This window comes from Oryctolagus cuniculus, chromosome 14, assembly GCF_051225735.1.
Source record: "Oryctolagus cuniculus isolate XC-2025 breed Fujian yellow rabbit chromosome 14, ASM5122573v1, whole genome shotgun sequence".
Taxonomy (NCBI): Eukaryota; Metazoa; Chordata; class Mammalia; order Lagomorpha; family Leporidae; genus Oryctolagus; species Oryctolagus cuniculus.
Genome location: NC_142880.1, coordinates 39,825,722 through 39,846,618, shown reverse-complemented (window position 1 = coordinate 39,846,618; position 20,897 = coordinate 39,825,722). Strand labels below are relative to the sequence as shown.

At 46.2% G+C, this 20,897-nt stretch overlaps 1 protein-coding gene across 5 annotated transcripts in view; it reads right to left on the bottom strand.

The window, feature by feature from the left end:
- The window catches only part of MARCHF6 (membrane associated ring-CH-type finger 6), a 98,272-nt gene extending 77,671 nt beyond the window's left edge, over positions 1-20,601 (bottom strand). For 3 of the 5 annotated variants that reach the window (XR_016220078.1, XR_016220079.1, XM_070056585.2), the window contains exon 1: positions 20,317-20,588. Coding sequence is in view for 2 of the 5 variants with exons in the window: in XM_070056585.2 (XP_069912686.1) it covers positions 20,317-20,335 (19 nt within the window). In the remaining 3 variants the exon portion in view is untranslated. Of the gene's footprint in view, positions 1-19,780; positions 19,901-20,316 lie in introns of those variants that run through there. The other 2 variants (XR_016220080.1, XM_051853570.3) reach the window with 2 other exon arrangements.
- Positions 20,602-20,897: the final 296 nt, after the last annotated feature.

Sequence of the window (20,897 nt, the reverse complement as noted above, 5' to 3'; positions counted from 1 at the left end):
CAGTCCAGCTCTCTGCTGTAGGAAGACGGTGGACGATGGACCAAGTGCTTGGGCCCTGCACTCACATGGGAGACCAGGAGGAAGCACCTGGCTTCAGATCGCTGCAGCGCCGGCCATAGCGGCCATTTGGGGGGTGAACCAACGAAAAGGAAGACCTTTCTCTCTGTCTCTAACTCTGTCTCAAAAAAAGAATATAGTTATTTTCATGAAAATTACTTCTATTAACACATAGTGGATATACATTATTTATAAATGAATTAGCAAGTACTTCTAAAATTTCTTTGCTTTATCTTCTAATATGGTAAAGAAAAGTTCTGAAACTTGGCTTTTTCTTCGAAGACTTTATTTTTCAAGAGTGTAAAGGGAGGGGCTAGTGTTGTGGCATAGTGGGTTAAAGCCCTGGACTGCAGCGCCAGCATCCCATATAGGTGCCAGTTCGAGTCCCAGCTGTTCCACTTCCAATCCAGCTCCCTGCTAATGTGCCTAGGAAAGAAACGAGGGATGGCCCAAACCCTTGGGCCCCTGCACCCACATGGGAGGCCCAGAAAAAGCCCCTGGCTCCTGGCTTCAGATAGGCTCAGCTTCAGCCGTTGCAGCCATTTGGGGAGTGAACCAGTGGATGAAAGACTTCTCTATGTCTCTGTAACTTTTTCAAATAAATAAAATAAATCTTTTTAAAAAAAAGTGTAAAGGGACTTTGAGACAACAGAAGTTGAAACCACTGCTCTAACATGGACTGACTCCTGGAAATTTGGAGAGAATAAATAAATAAATAAAAGCAACGGTTCTTCCAAAATATGCTTTCATAAAATGTTCATTATTTTATCATAAGCTTCCTGATCTTCACTGTTCTCAAAGAGGATAGGGAATTAAACATTAAACCTGTGAATCGTCTTATTTTACAACTATGAAAATCACCTAATTATCAAACAAAATTATGGGGGCCAGTGTTTGGCACAGTGGACCAAGCCTTCACCTGCAGCACCAGCATTCTGGCTGCTCCTTTTCCGATCCAGCTCCCTGCTATGGCCTGGAAAAGCAGTAGAGGACGGCCCAAGTCCTTGGGCCCCTACACCCACGTGGGAGACCCGAAGAAGCTCCTGGTTTCAGATCCTCCCAGCTCTGGCTGTTGTGGTCATTTGGGGAGTGAACCAGCAGGTGGAAGAACTTTCTCTCTGTCCTGCTCTCTCACTGTCTGTGACTCTACCTCTCAAATAAATAAATATTTAAAACAAAAATTATGACAAAATGAAAAGTAACGCCTAAACCCAAAACAAAAACAGTATGTATCATGTACACACATACCACGCTTAACCACCGAGAGGAATTAAGAAACCTCAAAAACTTCACTTAAATCATATATTCCCAGTTCTCTATATCCTAAGACATAAGGAACTGCCAGCAAACCTAAACAAAATCGAGCAATCATGTTAATAGGAATAATACTGATGGCTGGCACCGCGGCTCACTAGGCTAATCTTCCGCCTGCGGCGCTGGCACTCAGGTTCTAGTCCCGGTTGGGGCGCCGGTTCTGTCCTGGTTGCTCCTCTTCCAGTCCAGCTCTCTACTGTGGCCCAGGAGGGCAGTGGAGGATGGCCCAACTGCTTGGGCCCTGCACCCACACGGGAGACCAGGAGGAGGCACCTGGCTCCTGGCTTCAGAGCAGCACAGCGCGCCAGCCGCAGCGGCCATTTGAGGGGTGAACCAACGGAAGGAAGACCTTTCTGTCGCTCTCTCTCACTGTCTAACTCTCCCTGTCAAACAACAAAAAAAGGAATAATACTGAGCCTTTTTAACACTAGTAGGATAAAGTCAGCAAGAAAATTTAGCACAAGATTCATCAACACACAAAATCTGAAAACTCATGGTAGCAATATTTTCATTTCACTGGCCACAGTTTAAAAATGCCCTGGATATACTTGTATCTTCATCAGAAAAAAGGAGGACAAGAAATAATAGGTCTCAACATTCCTAAAAGCCTATTTCTAGGCAACCAACAACCTAATTCTACTTTAAAACCATTTATTATTATTCTACACAAATCTGGCCCAAGAAGCAAAACTACAAATCTACTTTGCAGAACTGACTCTGCCTGCATTTTCCCACACAATGAAATGTTTAACTATATGTGTCTCATTCAGGAACACCCTAAATGGAAAGGCAAACACTGCTGGAGTAAAGCCTCACAGAAAGGCAACAAGCCCTACTGAAAATACTTATACAGCAAAAAACTGTTTTCTCAGATCCAGCCAGCCTGCCCTGCTTAGACTTAAATGGGCATAGGCACCTTATTAGGGAACTAGAGGCCAAGGAAAAGCTGCCAAAGAGACTCCCTACACCTGCTCTCTGTTCTCCACATATTGTTGTAGCCTTAGTTAATCCATCAGTGTGGAGTGGAGGAAGTGGAAGTTTCTACCCTGCCATTCATGATCCAACAGAAAAACCCGCAACAAGGTAAACAATTCAGGGCTAAACATTTCTTTGGGAAGGATACGTAAGAAATTGTTCATCTCAGCTGGATCAGGAATACAGAAAAGTAGTTCTTTCCCCCTTTATGTTATGTGTATACAGTTAATTACACATATTTGTGTAGTGTTTTCCTGGTATCTTGTTTCTTACATCAATAATTTCCCATATAAATGTTCAAAGACATACAACAGAATGTTCATAGCAGCACTACTCATTATACATGAAAAACAGAAACTACCCAAATTATCAACAGTAAATCAGGTAAACTTCAGTACATTCACACAATGAAACACTATATTGGCCATGAAAGTAAACCAGCTGAAACTACAAACCACAATATGGATTCATCTCACAAAGCTGATCCTGAGTAAAGAACCCAGATGTAAAAGAGTACCTACTAAAAATTCCAATATAATCAGTTCAAAAACATAAAATGCAACATCCATCATTACAATTCAGGATAAGAGTCGCAGGGGTGGGGAGGGGCGGTGCTGTGGCGCAGCGGGTTAATGCCCTGGCCTGAAGCACCGGCATCCCATATGGGGGCCGGTTTGAGTCCTGGCTGCTCCACTTCCAACCCAGCTCTCTGGTATAGCCTGGGAAAGCAGCAGTAGAAGATGGCCCAAGTCCTCAGGCCCCTACACCTGTGTGGGAGACCCGGAAGAAGCTCCTGGCTCTTGGCTTCAGATCGGTGCAGCTCTGGCCATTGCAGTCAATTGGGGAGTGAACCACCAGACAGAAGACCTTTCTCTGCCTCTCCTCTCTCTGTGTAACTCTTTCAAATAAATAAATCTTAAAAAAAAAAAGTTCCCTTTGGGGAAGACCAAAAGGGAACTTAAGGTTTCAGACCAAGATGGAATAGATACACTTCTCCATTTCCTTCCTGTCAAGTAGCACAGTTTAAAACTCAGAACAGGGGCTGGTGCTGTGGTGTAGTGGGTAAAGCCGCTGCCTGCAGTGCAGGCATCCCATATGGGTGCCGGTTTAAGTCCTGATCCAGCTATCTGGTATGGCCTGAGAAAGCAGCAGAAGATGGCCCAAGTCCTTGGACCCCTGCACCCACATGGGAGACCCCAAGGGAAGCTCCTGGCTCCTGGCTTCACATCAGCCCAGCTTCAGCCATTGCAGCCATTTGGGAAGTAACCAATGGATCAAAGATCTCTCTCTCTCTCTCTCTCTCTCTGCCTTTCAAATAAATAAATAAATCTTTAAAAAAAAAAAAAAACACCCCAGGACATTATATTTAAGCAAACATAGGAATACTCTGTATGTGAGGAGAGACAAGTTATGGTGCACAAGACCTGAGGAATCACAGGGCAGTGAGATCTTTGGGTTTTTGTTTTGCATCATACTCACATAACCAAGAATCATGGCAGAAGTGGAGAAGTTGCAACCCACAAACACCAATGAGGACAAAAACTCCCCCAAAAAGCCTGCTCTTCTAGCTAAGGACTAGGAAAGCAGTAACCTAGCAACATACAAAACTTTTAGACAAATGCCACTTTATACCAGCCAAATGCCACAGAGAAAGAGGCAGCCCTAACCCTACCTGTCAGCCTAGGCCAAGTGAAGAGTTCTAGACCTCAACCACCAGTTATTTAACAAGTACCCATCCCTCTTGTGCCAGGACAGCACCAGAGAAGACCAACTGAGGATCCAAACTTTCATGCTCAGCGGCAGGAATGAGGCAACCGTTCCCAGCTTGCTGGTAATCAGTGGAGGCCAGCGAGGGTCCTGAAGCTTTACCTCAGATGAGCACAAGGCATCCACCCTATCACCAAATACCAAGTGGAGCAAGTGCACTTTCACCCTCAACTGAGAGTAATAAGGCAGTGTCCCTTTCCCCCACCAGCATGGTGTTAGAGGGGACCTGCTTAAAAAAAAAATCTAAACACGTCAATAAATGCCAGAGCCTTCTAACAACCAAAATGTCCATGATCAACTGAAAATCACTCATGTTACCAAGAACCAGTAAAATACCAACTTGAATGAGAAAGCAATCAACAGATGCCAACAATGAGCTGCCACAGATGTTGGAATTATCTGAGAAGGATTTTAAAGTAACCATTATAAAAGTTTCAATGAGCAATTACAAACATTTATGAAAGAAATAAACTAATAAAAAGTTGAAGCAAAGAAACAGAACAAATGAAAAACCAACAAGAAATTCTAGCACTTAAAACTACAGTAAGTAAAAAAAATTTATTTTTATTTTTATTTTTATTTTTTTGACAGGCAGAGTGGACAGTGAGAGAGACAGAGAGAGAAAGGTCTTCCTTTGCCGTTGGTTCACCCTCCAATGGCCGCCGCTGCAGCCGGCGCACGGCACTGATCCAATGGCAGGAGCCAGGTGCTTTTCCTGGTCTCCCATGGGGTACAGGGCCCAAGCACCTGGGCCATCCTCCACTGCACTCCCTGGCCATAGCAGAGAGCTGGCCTGGAAGAGGGGCAACCGGGATAGAATCCGGCGCCCCGACCGGGACTAGAACCCGGTGTGCCGGCGCCGCAAGGTGGAGGATTAGCCTATTGAGCCACGGCGCCGGCCAGTAAAAATGTTTTTAAAAGTTTCAGGGGCCAATGCTGTGGCACAGTGGGTTAAAGCCTCAGCCTGAAGCACTGGCATCCCATATGAGCGCCAGTTCTAGTCCCGGCTGCTCCTCTTGCGATCCCGCTCTCTGCTATGGCCTGGGAAAGATCTTGGGCCCCTGCACCCACATGGGAGCTCCTAGCTCCTGACTGGATCAGTTCAGCTCTGGCCATTATGGCCATTTGGGGAGTGAACCAGCAGAATGGAAGACCTCTCTCTCTCTCTGGCTCTACCTCTCTCTCTGTAACTCCGTCTTTCAAATAAATAAAATTTTTTTTTTTTTGACAGGCAGAGTGGACAGTGAGAGAGAGAGAGAAAGGTCTTCCTTTTCTGTTGGTTCACCCTCCAATGGCCGCTGCAGCTGGCGCACCACGCTGATCCAAAGCCAGGAGCCAGGTGCTTCTCCTGGTCTCCCATGGGGTGCAGGGCCCAAGCACTTGGGCCATCCTCCACTGCCCTCCCGGGCCACAGCAGAGAGCTGGCCTGGAAGAGGGGCAACCGGGACAGAATCCAGTGACCCGACCGGGACTAGAACCTGCTGTGCCGGCGCCGCAGGCGGAGGGTTAGCCTAGTGAGCCGTGGCGCCGGCCTAAAATAATTCTTTAAAAAGAAGTTTTAAATAAATGGTCTTAACAGAGAGGACAAAACAAGCAGTGAAGATAGAATTGCAGCAATTACTCAATCTAAATGAGAGAAAACAGCCTTAAGCCTCTGCCTGCAGCACTGGTTCGTGTCCCAGCTGCTCCTTTTCCAATACAGCTCTCTGCCTGTGGCCTGGCGAAGCAGAAGAGGGTCCAAGAGCCTGGGCCCCTGAATCCTCATGGGAGGCCTTACAGAAGCTCCTGGCTCCTGATCGGCCCAGCTCCAGCTATTGTGGCCATTTGAGGAGTGAACCAGAGGATGGAAAACCTTTCTGTCTTGAGATCTCTGTGACCATACTATCTAACATTTTAACATTTATGAAGGTAGAGCTGAACAAAGTATTCAAAGAAATACAGCCTGCCCCCTTCATATATTCCTAAACCCTCACTGGATGGCTGAAACCACCTGTGGTTCTGAACTGTATGTGTTTTTCCTACACATGCGTAACTATGATAGAATTTATTTTGTAAGGGGCTGACGCTTTGGCGTAGTGGGTAAAGCTGCCTCCTATAGTGCCAGCATCCCATACGGGCACCAGTTTGAGTCCCAGCTGCTCCACTTCCAATACAGCTCTCTGATATGGCCTGGGAAAGCAGCAGGAGATGGTCCAAGTCCTTGGGCCCCTGCATCGGCGTGGGAGACCCTGAAGAAGATGCTGGCTCCTGGCTTCGGATCGGCGCAGCTCTGGCCGTTGCGGCCATCAGGGGAGTGCACCAGCGGATGGAGGACCTCTCACTCTCTCTGCCTCTCCTTCTCTCTCTGCGTAACTCTTGACTTTCAAGTAAATAAATAAATCTTTAAAAAAAAGTTAGCACGGCCGGCGCCGCGGCTCACTAGGCTAATCCTCCGCCTAGCGGTGCCGGCACACCGGGTTCTAGTCCCGGTCGGGGCGCCGGATTCTGTCCCGGTTGCCCCTCTTCCAGGCCAGCTCTCTGCTGTGGCCAGGGAGTGCAGTGGAGGATGGCCCAGGTGCTTGGGCCCTGCACCCCATGGGAGACCAGGAAAAGCACCTGGCTCCTGGCTCCTGCCATCGGATCAGCGCGGTACGCCGGCCGCAGCGCGCTGGCCGCGGCGGCCATTGGAGGGTGAACCAACGGCAAAAGGAAGACCTTTCTCTCTGTCTCTCTCTCTCACTGTCCACTCTGCCTGTCAAAAAATTAAAAAAAAAAAAAAAGTTAGCACCCTTTAAAAAAAAGAATTTATTTTATAAATTAGACACAGTAAAAGATTAAGAACAGTAGCTACTAATACAATAGAACAAATGTAACAATATATTGTAAGAAAACTGCCAGTGTGATTCCTCTTGCACTTCTGGGGCAATAAGTAAAATAAGAATTACTTGAAGAAAGTATTGTGATACCACGACAGTCTAATGGACTAAGCAGTATAAACTTTATGGACTGAGAGGATGACTGGTGTCCTAGCCAGATGGAGTGAGATTTTATCATGCTACCCACAATGGCACATATTTTAAAACCTATGAATTGTTTATTTTTGCTGTTTTCCACCTAATACTTTCAGAATGCAAAACTGAAGATAAGGGGGATAACTATAATGTCTGCAATTTTACCAAATCTGGGAAGACAAAAACCTGCGGATTCTTGAAGGTTAGTGGAGTTCAAAAAGGACCAGGCCAAAGAAACCCATACCAAAATACATAATTAAATTTCTGAAAACTAGCTAAAGATAAGAAAAAGGTGGTAAGGGGAGGGAGGAGGCTATCTTGAGGAATGTCAGAATCCTTTTGTTGGCCTGCGCCGCGGCTCAATAGGCTAATCCTCTGCCTATGGCGCTGGCACACTGGGTTCTAGTCCCAGTCGGGGTGCCGGATTCTGTCCCGGTTGCCCCTCTTCCAGGCCAGCTCTCTGCTATGGCCCAGGAGGGCAGTGGAGGATGGCCCAGGTGCTTGGGCCCTGCACCCCATGGGAGACCAGGAGAAGCATGCACGCCAGCCGCGGCGGCCACTGGAGGGTGAACCAACCGCAAAAGGAAGACCTTTCTGTCTCTCTCACTGTCCAGTCTGCCTGTTATAAAAAAAAAAAAATTCCTTTTGTCAGGGTGCTCATTACCCAGATGTGTTCACTCTGAACCAGGGTGACCTTAAAACCAAAATGCAAGTAATGTAATTGGTAACTCTTAAAAATTTTCCTTTTATCTATGTTTACCTTTAGTCAATTGTATAATGAAGTATTAAAAAAACTAACAGGTAAATCATTCTCTCTTGCTGTAGGCTTCTTATACAGTATACATAATAAGATAGTTTCTCACTCAAGTGCATTACATAAGCTTTATTCATAATAAGGATTTTAATGAATTTGTAAATTAACTATGTACCACAGAGAACAAGTATGGGAAACTGAACAAGCAGCAGGATATTTTTTTCTACAAATTATAATACATAAGTTTTTTAAAAAAGATTTATTTATTTACTTGAAAGAGTTACACACAGAGAAAGAAGGAGAGGCAGAGAGAGAGAGAGGTCTCCATCCACTGGTTTACTCCCCAGTTGGCCACAAGGGCCGGAGCTGCGCCAATCGAAGCCAGGAGCTTCTTCCAGGTCTCCCATGCGGGTGCAGGGGCCTTAGGACTTGGACCATCTTCTACTGCTTTCCCAGGCCATAGCAGAGAGCTGGATTGGAAATGGAGCAGCCGGGATCCCATATGGGTTGCCAGCACTACAGGCAGCAGCTTTACCTGCTATACCACAGTGCCAGCCCCATGAAAGTCTTTAAAACTAAAACTTCCCTAAAGTCAAAACATATTTTATAAAGCTATAAAAAAGATCACCATTCCATAAACCAGTATTTCCACTGACAATATTACACAGACATGATCAAACAACAGACATTCATGCTGTTTTAAAGTTCTTCCTGTCCCCTCCCTTAATTAGATCTTGGAAGAGAACTAGATGAGAGAGCAGAAAATTATGTTCTGTGCCATGTGCTATTCTTCAACTAGATTCAAAGTGAGATTTTCTTACTTTCAAAATTAATCTTATGTAATTAACTAGCATTTGATTTTGCAAGGGTTTGAATTCGTATTTGATATAACATACTAAAGACCTTTAATGATAGCAATTAGAAGACCAGCCATTCCTTCAAAGACAAAAGTATCAAAAAAGCACAAAATTGTTGACTTTGGTGCAATAAGATCTATCACATCTAGATACAGACTTCAGAGTTCAGCAGCACAGGCAATGGCACCACAAATTCAGCAGTGGTAAGCCAGTTATCAGCCCATCTCTCAGCTTCAAATTCCCTCTTTTGCAATACCTGTTCAGAGTTACACAGAGAGAGGAGAGGTAAAGAAAGTCTTCCATCTGCTGGGTCACTCCCTAATTGGTCGCAATGGCCAGAGCTGTGCGGATCTGAAGTCACGAGCCAGGAGCCTCTTCAGGGTTTCCTGTGTGGGTGCAGGGGCCCAAGGACTTTGAGCCATCTTCTACTGCTTTCCCAGATCATAGCAGAGAGCTGGATCGGAAGTGGAGCAGCCAGGACTCGAACCGGCACCCATATGGGATGCCAGCATTGCAGGTGGCAGCTTTACCCACTCCACCACAGCACAACTTCCCCCACCACAGTAAAGACTATCAGCAGAGGGCACTGAAGGGATATTCATGTTAAAGGGCAAGTTTTCTTTCTCTTGCTGCACTGTCAGTGGGTTTATTTTAATAATTACCTTCCAATTATCCTACTGATGAGGACCCAAAACACTCCAGGCCTTGTACAGGGACACGGAGTGGAATCCCAACTTCCTCTGCACCCATCAACCTTGGCTTGCCTAGCACTCTGGAGGGTTATCTTTTGCTCTTCAGAAACAGTGGTATAACAACTTTGATACCCACCAAGAACACAACGGCACTTCAAAAAGTTCATGGAGGGGCCGGCATTGTGGCATAGCAGGTAAAGCCTTTGGCACCCAATATAGGCGCCAGTTCCTGTCCTGACTACTCCACTTCTGATCCAGTTCCCCGCTAAAGGCCTGGGAAAAGCAGTGGTAGATGGTCCATGTAGGCAGCCCATAAACAAGTCATAGACAAGTCAAGGTCAGTCTTGGCTTGTGGAATTCCTGGGATAAAAAAATCAGGTACTCCCATGTTGAAGGAGAATGATCAAACAAGAACACTCTGCTAAAATTAACTATGTTGCTTGTGTATGTTGTTACCTTCTGTGTTGCCTTGAGCTACAGCTGGTTATGTATAAATATCTCTGAGATGCTGGAAGCCTTGATCAGTCTTTTGTCTTGGCTCCATTCTCTGCGTCCTTGTCCCTCTTTTCATTCCCACGTGCCCCTTCAGGTTCCGTTCGACTGGTGCGGCTGGCCCGCACAGGTCCAAGTGTTTTGTCCCCTGCCACCCACATGGAAGACCTAGAAGAAGCGCCTGGCTCCTGATTTCTCCCTGGCCTGGCCCTGGCCATTGCAGCCATCTGGGGAGTCAACCAGCAGGACAAAGAGCTCTCCTGCTCGCTCGCTCGCTCGTGCTCTCTCTCTGTCTCTTCCTCTCTCTGTAACTTTGACTTTCAAATAAAAAGTCTTAAAAATCATGGAAAAAATGAATTTAGAGTTGTACAACCATCACCATAATCTACTTTTTTTAAAAAATACCTATTTATGTATTTGAAAGTCAGAGTTACAGAGAGAGAGGAGAGGCAGAGAGAGAGGTCTTCCACCCACTGGTTCACTCACCAATTGACTGCAATGGCTGGAGCTGTGTCGATCCAAAGCCAGGAGCCAGCAGCTTCTTCAGGGTCTCCCATGCTGATGCAGGGGCCCAAGGACTTGGGCCATCTCCTGCTGCTTTCCCAGGTCATAGCAGAGAGCTGTATTGCAAGTGGAGCAACCGGGACTCAAACTGGTGCCAGCCCCATAATCTACTTTTAGAACATCATTTTAGGCGTGAGTTAACACCCTGGCCTGAAGCACTGGCATCCCATATGGGGGCCAGTTCGAGATCTGGCTGCTCCACTTCCAATTCAGCTTTCTGCTATGGCCTGGGAAAGCAGTACAAGATGGCCCAAGTCCTTGGGTCCCTGCAACTGCGTAGGAGACCTGAAAGAAGCTCCTGGCTCCTGGCTTCGGATCGGCGCAGCTCCAGCCGTTGTGGCCAATTGGGGAGTGAACCATCAGATGGAAGATCTCCCTCTCCCTCTCTCTCTCTCTCTCTCTCTGTGTAACTCTGGACTTTCAAATTAATAAATAAATCTTAAAAAAAAAAAAATAGTATGACTCCTATTCTTTCTACACCAAATACAGATTTGGACAGGGAAAACGGAGAATTCTGCCTCTTCTTTAAGTTCAAACCCATTAATTTCACATATGGCTTTGAATGAGTCAAAATGTTTTACAAAGGATTGCACACTGGAATTGGAAGATAATTACCCAGGAGATTCTGATCTTAATAGTTCTTTAAATCTAGCAACTGACTCTATTGTGGACTGCAGCATTCTCAAAGACAGAACGAGCTTTTAGAATCTCTCAAACCCAATCTTTATTTAGTATATACTAAGTTGATCTTCTGTATATAAAGATAATTAAAAATGAATCTTAATGAAGAATGGGATGGGAGAGGGAGTAAGAGATGGGATGCTTTGCGGGTAGGAGGGTGGTTGGGGGGGACCGCTATAATCCAAAAGTTGTACTTTCAAAATTTATATTTATTAAATAAAAATATTCTTTAAAAAAAATCTCTCAAGCCCCTGCAGAGTCTGATGCCAACAAACTTCAGGTCCCTTTAAATCTTCCTGTGCAAAATCCGGGCTTGATATACCAGGTATAGGTGGGGACCAGAAATCTACTTCTGTCTCAGATGTGTTTGTATCTCCTAAAGGTTTGAATTTCAAAGCACACAGGCATACTGAACCTGTGAATTACAGTCCAGCACTTTTTTTTTATTCGACAGATAGAGTTAGTGAGAGAGAGACAGAGAAAGGTCTTCCTTCCATTGGTTCACCCCTCAAATGGCTGCTACGGCTGGCGCTGTGCCAATCCGAAGCCAGGAGCCAGGTGCTTCTTCCTGGTCTCCCATGTGGGTGCAGGCGCCCAAGCACTTGGGCCATCTTCCACTGCCCTCCCGGGCCACAGCAGAGGGCTGGACTGGAAGAGGAGCAACCGGGACTAGAACCAGGCGCCCATATGGGATGCCGGTGCCACGGGTGGAGGATTAACCAAGTGAGCCACGGCGCCGGCTCTGCAGTCTAGTACTTACTCCTTTATCACTACTGCTGCCACTTCCACCTCCACCCATGTGGAATCCAATGATTCTTGCTTTTGACCTCTTCTGAGGAAAACATGGCTTTGTAGCCCTTGGGGTAACCACAGCTACACAGTGGAGACCTGTCAACTACACGTTTCCACCCTCAGTTATTCCTCATTCTTCCCCAACAAAGATACAGACAAATAAAGCGGGAACAAGTGCTTATCAAGGACAAGAAACTCGCTTCTCAGATTGTAAGAAAGAAGACATCTTATGTTGGACTAGTTCTTGTGCTTCTCAGAGGGCTTCCAGGATCAGAAAAACATTACTTGGCAAGGACTTTGGAAGACGATAATCCAAATGGAGTCATTCTTAGTACTCACAATTATTTTTACACAAAGGGACAGTACCAGTTTGATGAAGTGTATTTAGAGATCACATGAATGGAACCAAAATCACCAAAAGAAGCATTTGAAAAGGAAGTATCTCCTATAAAAATAGATAATACAAATCTACAGGCATGGGAAATGAAGCCACATGTAGCTATGTTCTGTACTATAAACTGTCCTAAGTTTACAACAATAGGTTTGGAATTGTGGGATATTTACTATGCAAGTGGGTCTTAAGTACTTGATAATCTCAGTAAATACAAATGGGGTTTTCCATAAAGCTAAATTTATTTTATTATTAAATTCTTAAACTGAAATTTTAAATTCCAAGATTATTTTTTTCTTGGGTGTCTTAAGAAATTAAATTTTATTAAATCATAACCTTATGTGATAAATATATATATATGGGGGGGGTCTTTAAGATGTTTGTGGTAAAACAGAATTAAAAGAGAGCCTAGGAAGCAGTTTCTCCTAGTGATTGAAACACCTGCTTCCTGAGTTCAATTCCCAGCTCCAACTCCTGACTCTAGCTTCCTGCTGATACAAACCCTAGGAGGCAGGAGTGGTTGAGTGCCTGCCACCCACATGGGGACCTGTATTGAGTTCCTAGCTGCTGACTTTGGCCTCAGAACAACCCCAGTGCTTGTAGACATCTGTGGGGTAAGCCAGTGGATGGGAGCACTCTCTCCTTTCTGAAATTTAAAAAAAAAAAAAAAAAAAAAAAAAAAAAAAGGAGACTTTCCGTGAACATTTAAAAAAATATAAATATTTGAGAGACAGAGATATACAGAGAGAGACAGAGCTCCCACTGGCTGATTCTCTCTCCAAATGCCTGCAATGACCAGTGCTGGGCCATCTGCGATCAGGAGCTGGGAACTCAATCTGGGTCTCCTACATGGATGGCACGGGCCCAGTTGCTTGAGCCATCACTTGCTGTTTCCCATGATCTAAACTGACAGGAAGCTGGAGTCAGGAGCCAGAGCTGGGCCTCAAATCCAGGCACCCCAATGTAGGATGAGGGTATCTCATCTGGGTACTTAAACCACCAAGCCAAATACTCTCCTCTTAATGGTCTTTTGAATCCCTCATGTGTGTGTGTATGAGAAAATGAGCAAATCTTGTGTTAAGAATCTTATGTGTAAAAATTTTGTGCATTAAGAAAGAGCTATATATAGATTTCAAAACACTTTTTTGCATTAAAACATCTGTTAATTTCATTTCCAATGAACTTTCTAAAGTAGTTTTGCACAGGTCAATGGGCTGAATTTGACTTTAAGTCATTTACATATTCTTGAGCATGGGACTATTTTATTTATCACTGAATCTTCAGAGTATAAACCTGTAGTTGACATACAGCAATTATATATATTGAGTAAATAAATAAATAAATTTTCCCTAGGATTCTTATCTTCTATTCCCTTGTTCACAACTCTTTCCATTCTGCCTGTATTGTAACAAAAATAGTGATTTTCACATGTTCACAGAGGAGTAGTGAAAACTACTAAGACTAGTCTAGAGGAAAAAATGAGAAGCAGGGATCTGGAAGAGGCTCTTCAAATGACCCAGCATTAACATCTCATAGCATTTCAGTCTAGCAAGTATTCCAATTCAACAATGCAGCACACCATCTTTTGGGATGTCTGCCTTGCTCAAGAATGGACACAGTCACGGTTGTTTTTACTCTTTCCCACCAACACCCAAATACCTGGTTCAAGGGTAGGCACTTGACCCAAGATGGGATAATTAGATTCTAGTTCCCAGATATTTGGGTTTAAGAATTTATCAGGAAACAAGGCCAGCGCCGCGGCTCAATAGGCTAATCCTCAGCCTAGCGGCGCCGGCACACCAGGTTCTAGTCCCGGTCGGAGCACCAGATTCTGTCCCAGTTGCTCCTCTTCCAGGCCAGCTCTCTGCTATGGCCCGGGAGGGCAGTGGAGGATGGCCCAAGTGCTTGGGCCCTGCACCCCATGGGAGACCAGGAGAAGCACCTGGCTCCTGGCTTTGGATCAGCGCGGTGCGCCGGCCGCGGCGGCCATTGGAGGGTGAACCAACAGCAAAAGGAAGACCTTTCTCTCTGTCTCTCTCTCTCTCTCTCACTGTCCACTCTGTCAAAAAAAAAAAAAAAGAAAGAAAGAATTTATCAGGAAACAATTACTAGGGGAAGCAGCCAATGACAAAGCAACAAGACAATTTATGTATCACCTCTATTCAAAACTCTCCTTAGATCCCTATCCCAGTAAAGTGAAAGTCAATTTTAAGTCCTACATGCTAGTACCTTCTCTACACAGCCCATTGGCCCCATGACCTCTGACCTCTTATTACATTTTGACTCCCTCCTGTCTTATTCACTCAATGCAGTGAAGGTGCTCTCAGGGTTCTTTCTTGAATATTCTGATTTAGAGACTTCACATTGGCTAGTTCTACTGCCTGGAATGCTCTACCCACAGAGTATATGCATAAGGTTAACTCCTTCTTTACTCCTTCCCTAGGGCCTTAATATCAGTCTTCAAAACTGCAACTTGCGGTCTACTAACCTGGCTCTACTTTTTCCCTTCCAATTTACTATATTCTCCACAATGCTTACAAGCTCCTAGTTATGCCATAAAATGTATTATGTGTTTATCTGCTTTCTTCCTGTCCTTCTCTATCAAGGTAACCAGAATGTGAGCTGTATAAAGGGTTTTTTTCCTATTTCTTTCCCCTGCTTTCACCAAACAGATAAAATAGTGCCTGGCTTACAACGGGTGCTCAGTAAACATTTGTCAAATAAATGCACACATGCTTGGTCAGAAGCATGCCAACGTAGTGAAAGCTGATCTGTGGTAAGAAGAATGAAGCAGACATGTCTGGAAACTGATGAAAAACCATGTGGTTCTAGAAAGAGAATAGCCAGCTGTTTAAGACTGACAATTTCTCATTCTTTTAACGCATATCTGCCAAATTTAAATTACCTCAAGTTTTTCCCATATTGGATAAACATGATTAATTGCAAGACACTTCAGCTTCACATCTTTTAAATTTCACAAACCATTAAGAATAATTACTTTAGTATCCCATAAAAAAATTACTAAGATGTTTGTATTATGTCTGCCAGTGTGAACAGTAATTTAGCAAAATGGAAAACAAAACAAAACCAAAAAAAAAGCGTTATCACTGGGCTGAAAAGAGTATTCTGGGGTGGCATTGTGGTACAGTGGGTTAAACTGTCACCTGCATCCCATATGAGCATACATGCTCCACTTCTCTTCCAGCTCTCTACTAATGTGCCTGGGAAAGCAGAAGATGGTCCAAGTCCATGGACTTCTGTCATGCATGTGGGAGACCTGGATGGAGCTCTAGGCTTCCAACTTTGGGCAGGCTGAGCCCCAGTCATTGTGATCATTTAGGGAGTGAACCAGCAGATTAAAGATCCCCCTCGTTCTGTAACTCTGTCTTTCAAATAAATGAATTAATCTTTTTTTTTTTTTTTTTTTTTTTTTTTTTTTTTGGACAGGCAGAATGGACAGTGAGAGAGAGACAGAGAGAAAGGTCTTCCTTTGCCGTTGGTTCACCCTCCAATGGCCACCGCGGCCGGCGCACCGCGCTGATCCAAAGCCAGGAGCCAGGTGCTTCTCCTGGTCTCCCATGGGGTGCAGGGCCCAAGCACCTGGGCCATCCTCCACTGCACTCCCTGGCCACAGCAGAGAGCTGGCCTGGAAGAGGGGCAACCAGGACAGAATCTGGCACCCCAACCAGGACTAGAACCTGGTGTGCCGGCGCCGCAAGGCGGAGGATCAGCCTAGTGAGCCACGGCTCCGGCTAAATGAATTAATCTTTAAAACAAGAAAAAAAGTGAGCACTCTACTTGGGCAAAATGTTTAGCATCTAGTCAGACTTCCATATATCAATACTTGCCTACAACATCTAAACACCTATTGCAATATTGCAGTACTTTTTGTTAAAAAAAAAAAAAAAAAGTACATCCTTTAACAAGGGATCAATCTTTTTTTCTGAAATGGAAAAATCTAAGTGCACTTAGACTCCTAACACATAAATTGAGGAGGCTGCCTGTCTGGGGTCTCCTTCAGGTCCGAAGTTTAGAAATTTAATGATGGATAGCAGTTTGCACAATACATATGGCACTCACACAAGCAAAGGTCTGGCATTGTGGTGCAGTGGGTTAAGCTGCTGCCTACGACATCCTGCATCCTATATGGGTGCTGATTCATGTTCCAGCTGCTCCACTTCCAATCCAGCTCCCTACTAATGCACTTGGGAAAGCAACAGCAGATGGCCTAACTTCTTGGGTTCCCGCCACCCACATGGGAGACCCAGGTAAAGCACCTGACTATGACCTGGCCCAGTACTGACTGCTGCAGCCATTTAAGGAGCAGCAGATGGGAAGATCTCTCTGTAACTCTGCCTTTCAAATAAGTCAATTAAAATATACATGTTAAAAAGCTAGAATGGGCCGGCGCCGCGGCTCACTAGGCTAATCCTCCGCCTAGCGGCGCCGGCACACCGGGTTCTAGTCCCGGTCGGGGCGCCGGATTCTGTCCCGGTTGCCCCTCTTCCAGGCCAGCTCTCTGCTGTGGCCAGGGAGTGCAGTGGAGGATGGCCCAGGTGCTTGGGCCCTGCACCCCATGGGAGACCAGGAAAAGCACCTGGCTCCTGGCTCCTGCCATCGGATCAGCGCGGTGCACCGGCCGCAGCGCGCCAGCCGCGGCGGCCATTGGAGGGTGAACCAACGGCAAAGGAAGACCTTTCTCTCTGTCTCTCTCTCTCACTGTCCACTCTGCCTGTCCAAAAAAAAAAAAAAGCTAGAATGATTCATCCATCCCCCACATTAGAAAAATGGATTAGGAATCAGTTGATTTTACAAAAGTAAAATTTAACAAAGTAACTGTTTCACAGATCTTTAAAATCTAGAAAAAATTTACTAGGAAATACCAAAAATCCTAAGATTCAGTACTGTTTACCACAAGCATAAAGCATTGGGAACATTCTAACATTACACAGGAGGAAATAACACGCTATTTTAAAAGAAAGGTTAAGTATCGATCCCTACTTGCATGGTTGGTATCTTAGTAATATTCTTAATCTCCTTGTTTAGAATATTAAAAACAAAAAAACTGAAAAGCCACAACAATCTCAGTGTTTAACTGACAGGATTATAAGATTGTTAGTTTCAATTTTGTGTTTAGCAATATTTTCCAAATCTCCTACAAAAAACTTTAATTTGTAAGAAGATAAAAGTCTAACTTACATCTTTAAAGAAATAATCTGCAATAATTAACAAACAATTGTTTACCAGCTTTTGGGCAGCCTCACTTTATCATTTTTTTTTAAAGATTTATTTATTTATTTGAAAGAGTTACACAGAGAGAGAAGAGGTAGAGAGACAGAGAGAGAGAGGTCTTCCATCTGCTGGTCCACTCCCCAGCTGGCCGTAATGGGCGGGGCTGCACCAATCTGAAGCCAGGAACCAGGAGTTTTTTCCGAGTCTCCCACATGGGTGCAGGGGTCCAAGGTCTTGGGCCATCTTCTACTGCTTTCCCAGGCCATAGCAGAGAGCTGGATTGGAAATGGAGCAACCAGGACACCAACCAGCGCCCATATGGGATGCCGGTGCTGAGGCTTTATCCACTATGCCACAGCACCGGCCCCTTGCTTTTATCATTTTTATCATGAAATCTTCTGAAGACATTTCTTTCTTTCTACTGTTACTTTAACTGGAAATCTGAGATCACCAATGTGGAATTTTACAAAAGCAGGCATGAGAAATATTAAATTTCACTTTATGTCATGACTAGTAATTTCATAAAACAAATGCAAAATAAAGATTTGCCAAATTATATAAATCAGTGACAAGGGGTGGGTGTTTAGTATAGCAATTAAAATGGAGTTTGGGATGCCTCCATCCCGTATCAGGGTGCCTTGGTTCAAGTTCTACTCTGCTCTGGATTCTAACTCTACTCATAAGCACTCTAGGAGGCAGCAGTGATGGCTCAAGGGTTGGGTCTCTGCCTCCCCTATGGGAGAAAAGATGGAAGTTCCAGGCCCCTGGCTTCTGACTGGCCCACTCTTGGCTGCTGCAGGCATCTGGAGAACGAAAAAGGGATGCAAGGTTCTCCATCTCTGTTCCTTTTGAATAAACAAGCAATTAAAACAAAAATAAGTTATTTCGATATTGGTCACTCACTTATGAAAATCTAATTTAAGTATGGAGTCTGACAGATATGAGTTTAAATCTTGTCTCTGCCTTTTACTACCTGTGTTACCTGGATCAAGTAACTTACTCATACTAACACTAGGTTTCTTCATATGTAAAATGGGGACATACCGAACAAAATGTTGAGAGAATTAAATGAGATGGATACAAAGACTTAAAGTACACACTACAGATGGAGTCCTCAGTAAATATGAAGTTACTTTGTCAATAAATATCATTTAGATCTTACTGGGGGTTATAATTTTACCAGGAGAATATATATTCAAGCCCTAGAAGTAGCCTGTTTCTTTCATGATCCCACATACACTTTCAGTTTTTGCAATTCCTGAGGTACCACGGATCATCGGCATGCCAGTGTATGCAAGTATTAAGTACCCAGGCAAAAAGAACAGCAATATATGTTAATACATATCAAGTGATAAATAAATATATGCCTTTCTAAATTTACCTGTTAAAATTTAAATCAAAATATGTGAAATCGACATAGATAGAAATTTACACGTGAGGACCACCATCAAAGTTCCTAACCTTCAGCAGTGTGAAATCTATGAATGTTTTCCAAAGGAGTCTGGAGTGATGATCATCATCACCCACTGTACATGAGAAACACAACATGGCATCATGAAAGGGAAATTATTTACAACCTGGATAGCTAGGATGCAGTCTGGGTCTTCCTACCTGTGGGAACCTCAGAAAAGGCACTAAGATAACTCCGCCTGTATCTCCGATCTAAGAGGGCCCTACCTCCTCTGCGGGAACGACCCTGAGTGCGCTTAGGAACTGACAACCCCACCCCGCACTACAATTGAGGTTTTGATTATGGAGAAACTTTTTAAAGAAATGATACATCAGCTCTCACTCCACAGAACACATCAAAGCTCTTACCACTCGTCACTGGACTCCACCACACTGTGTGACGATTCCTTTTCATTTCAAGCCGCCCAAGTCCAGAAGGCAGAGAGCCACTTGTGCCCACGACAACTTAGCTCCCGTATCAAAGTATCGGCCCCGATAACAAGAACGTCACGAGGCCGGACAATGTAGCAACGTTCTCTGCGGACTCTAAATCATCACACACTCCAAAACCACGGAAGTGCCCGCAAGGAAGCGTCTACCTTCAGAGCGGGCAAATGCACTTCCATTCTCACGGCGCTCAGCGGTCAGCTGGTCCCGAGCAACCATACCCCGGACGCACGCACGCACAACACAGAGCTAACAAACAAAACCCTGCTGACCCGTGTCAGGGACTCAAAGCAAAAGAAACCACACCAGCAACCAAGGGCTCCGACCTTCCGGCCTTCCTCTCCCGGGTTAAGTAAGCGAATTCTTTCGGGGCAGGCACGCAGAGAGCAAAGGTTTGAAATAGGGGTCAGTTCAGTTCGTCCGCTCCGGCCGTCACCTGGCGTGGAGTTAGCTGCGAAGTTTCCAAGTCAACAAAGAAGTTTCGCGGCGAGGCGGCAGGGCCCGAAGGGACAGACCACAAGCCGAGCGCTGCGGCGACGCCCCCTCCTCCGGGCCCCGGCCAGGCGGCGGCCCCCTCCTCCGGGCCCCGGGGCCCGCGGACCCGACGCCCCTGGTCCCCTCGGGGTCCAGGCCCCTGGCGGGCGCGGGCGGGAAACCGAGAGGGGGCGCTCAGGGGGGTCACCTTCCGCCCGCGCGCGCGCGCGGCCCGGCCGCCCCTCGCGCCAGCCCGACGGGCAAACGGACCGGCGCCCGCCCCCGGCCACCGCGCCGCCCGCCTCGAGCGTGGCGGGCCCGGAGCGGGCGCGGGCCCCAGCCCGAGCACCGCTGCAAGGGCGCGGGCGCCGCGGCGCCGCCGACTTACCTTCCTCGGCGGTGTCCATCTTGTCTGGGGGGGCGGCGGTGACGCAGCCGCGAGGCTCCCGCGGCCGGGGCCCGAGCCTTCCGGCGGGGCGGGGAAAGAGGGAGGGGGGAGAGGGGAGGAGGGAGAAGGAGCCGGGCTCGGGCAGGTGCGGGTGCTCAGGTGCGAGAGAGGAAGTGAGAGGAAAGAGAGAGGGGGAGAGGGAGAGGGAGAGAGGCTGACAGAAAGCGAGCGACAGGGGAGGGGGAGGGGCGGGAGCGCCGAGGGGCGAGGCTTGGGCGGGGCGCCGGGGCGGAAGGGGTGGGAGCGCCCAACGACAGGTGGCGTCACTTCCGGCGGCTGCGCGGCGCATGCTCCGTGAGCGGCGGGGTCAGGAGGCAGTGGGCCCGGTTCCCGGCGGGTGGCGGGGCTACAGGGCCACCTGCGGCTCGTCGAGAAGGCGGAGCGGGGCTGCGGGGCTGAGCTCTCAGCAGGTGCTGAGCTTCGATTGCTGCGACTTCTGGGACGAGGGAGCTAGGCGCGGAGCCCTGCTCTGCGCCTGAGCCTCTGGCGCCGCGTGTCCCAACTGGGCCCTGGAGTAGGCA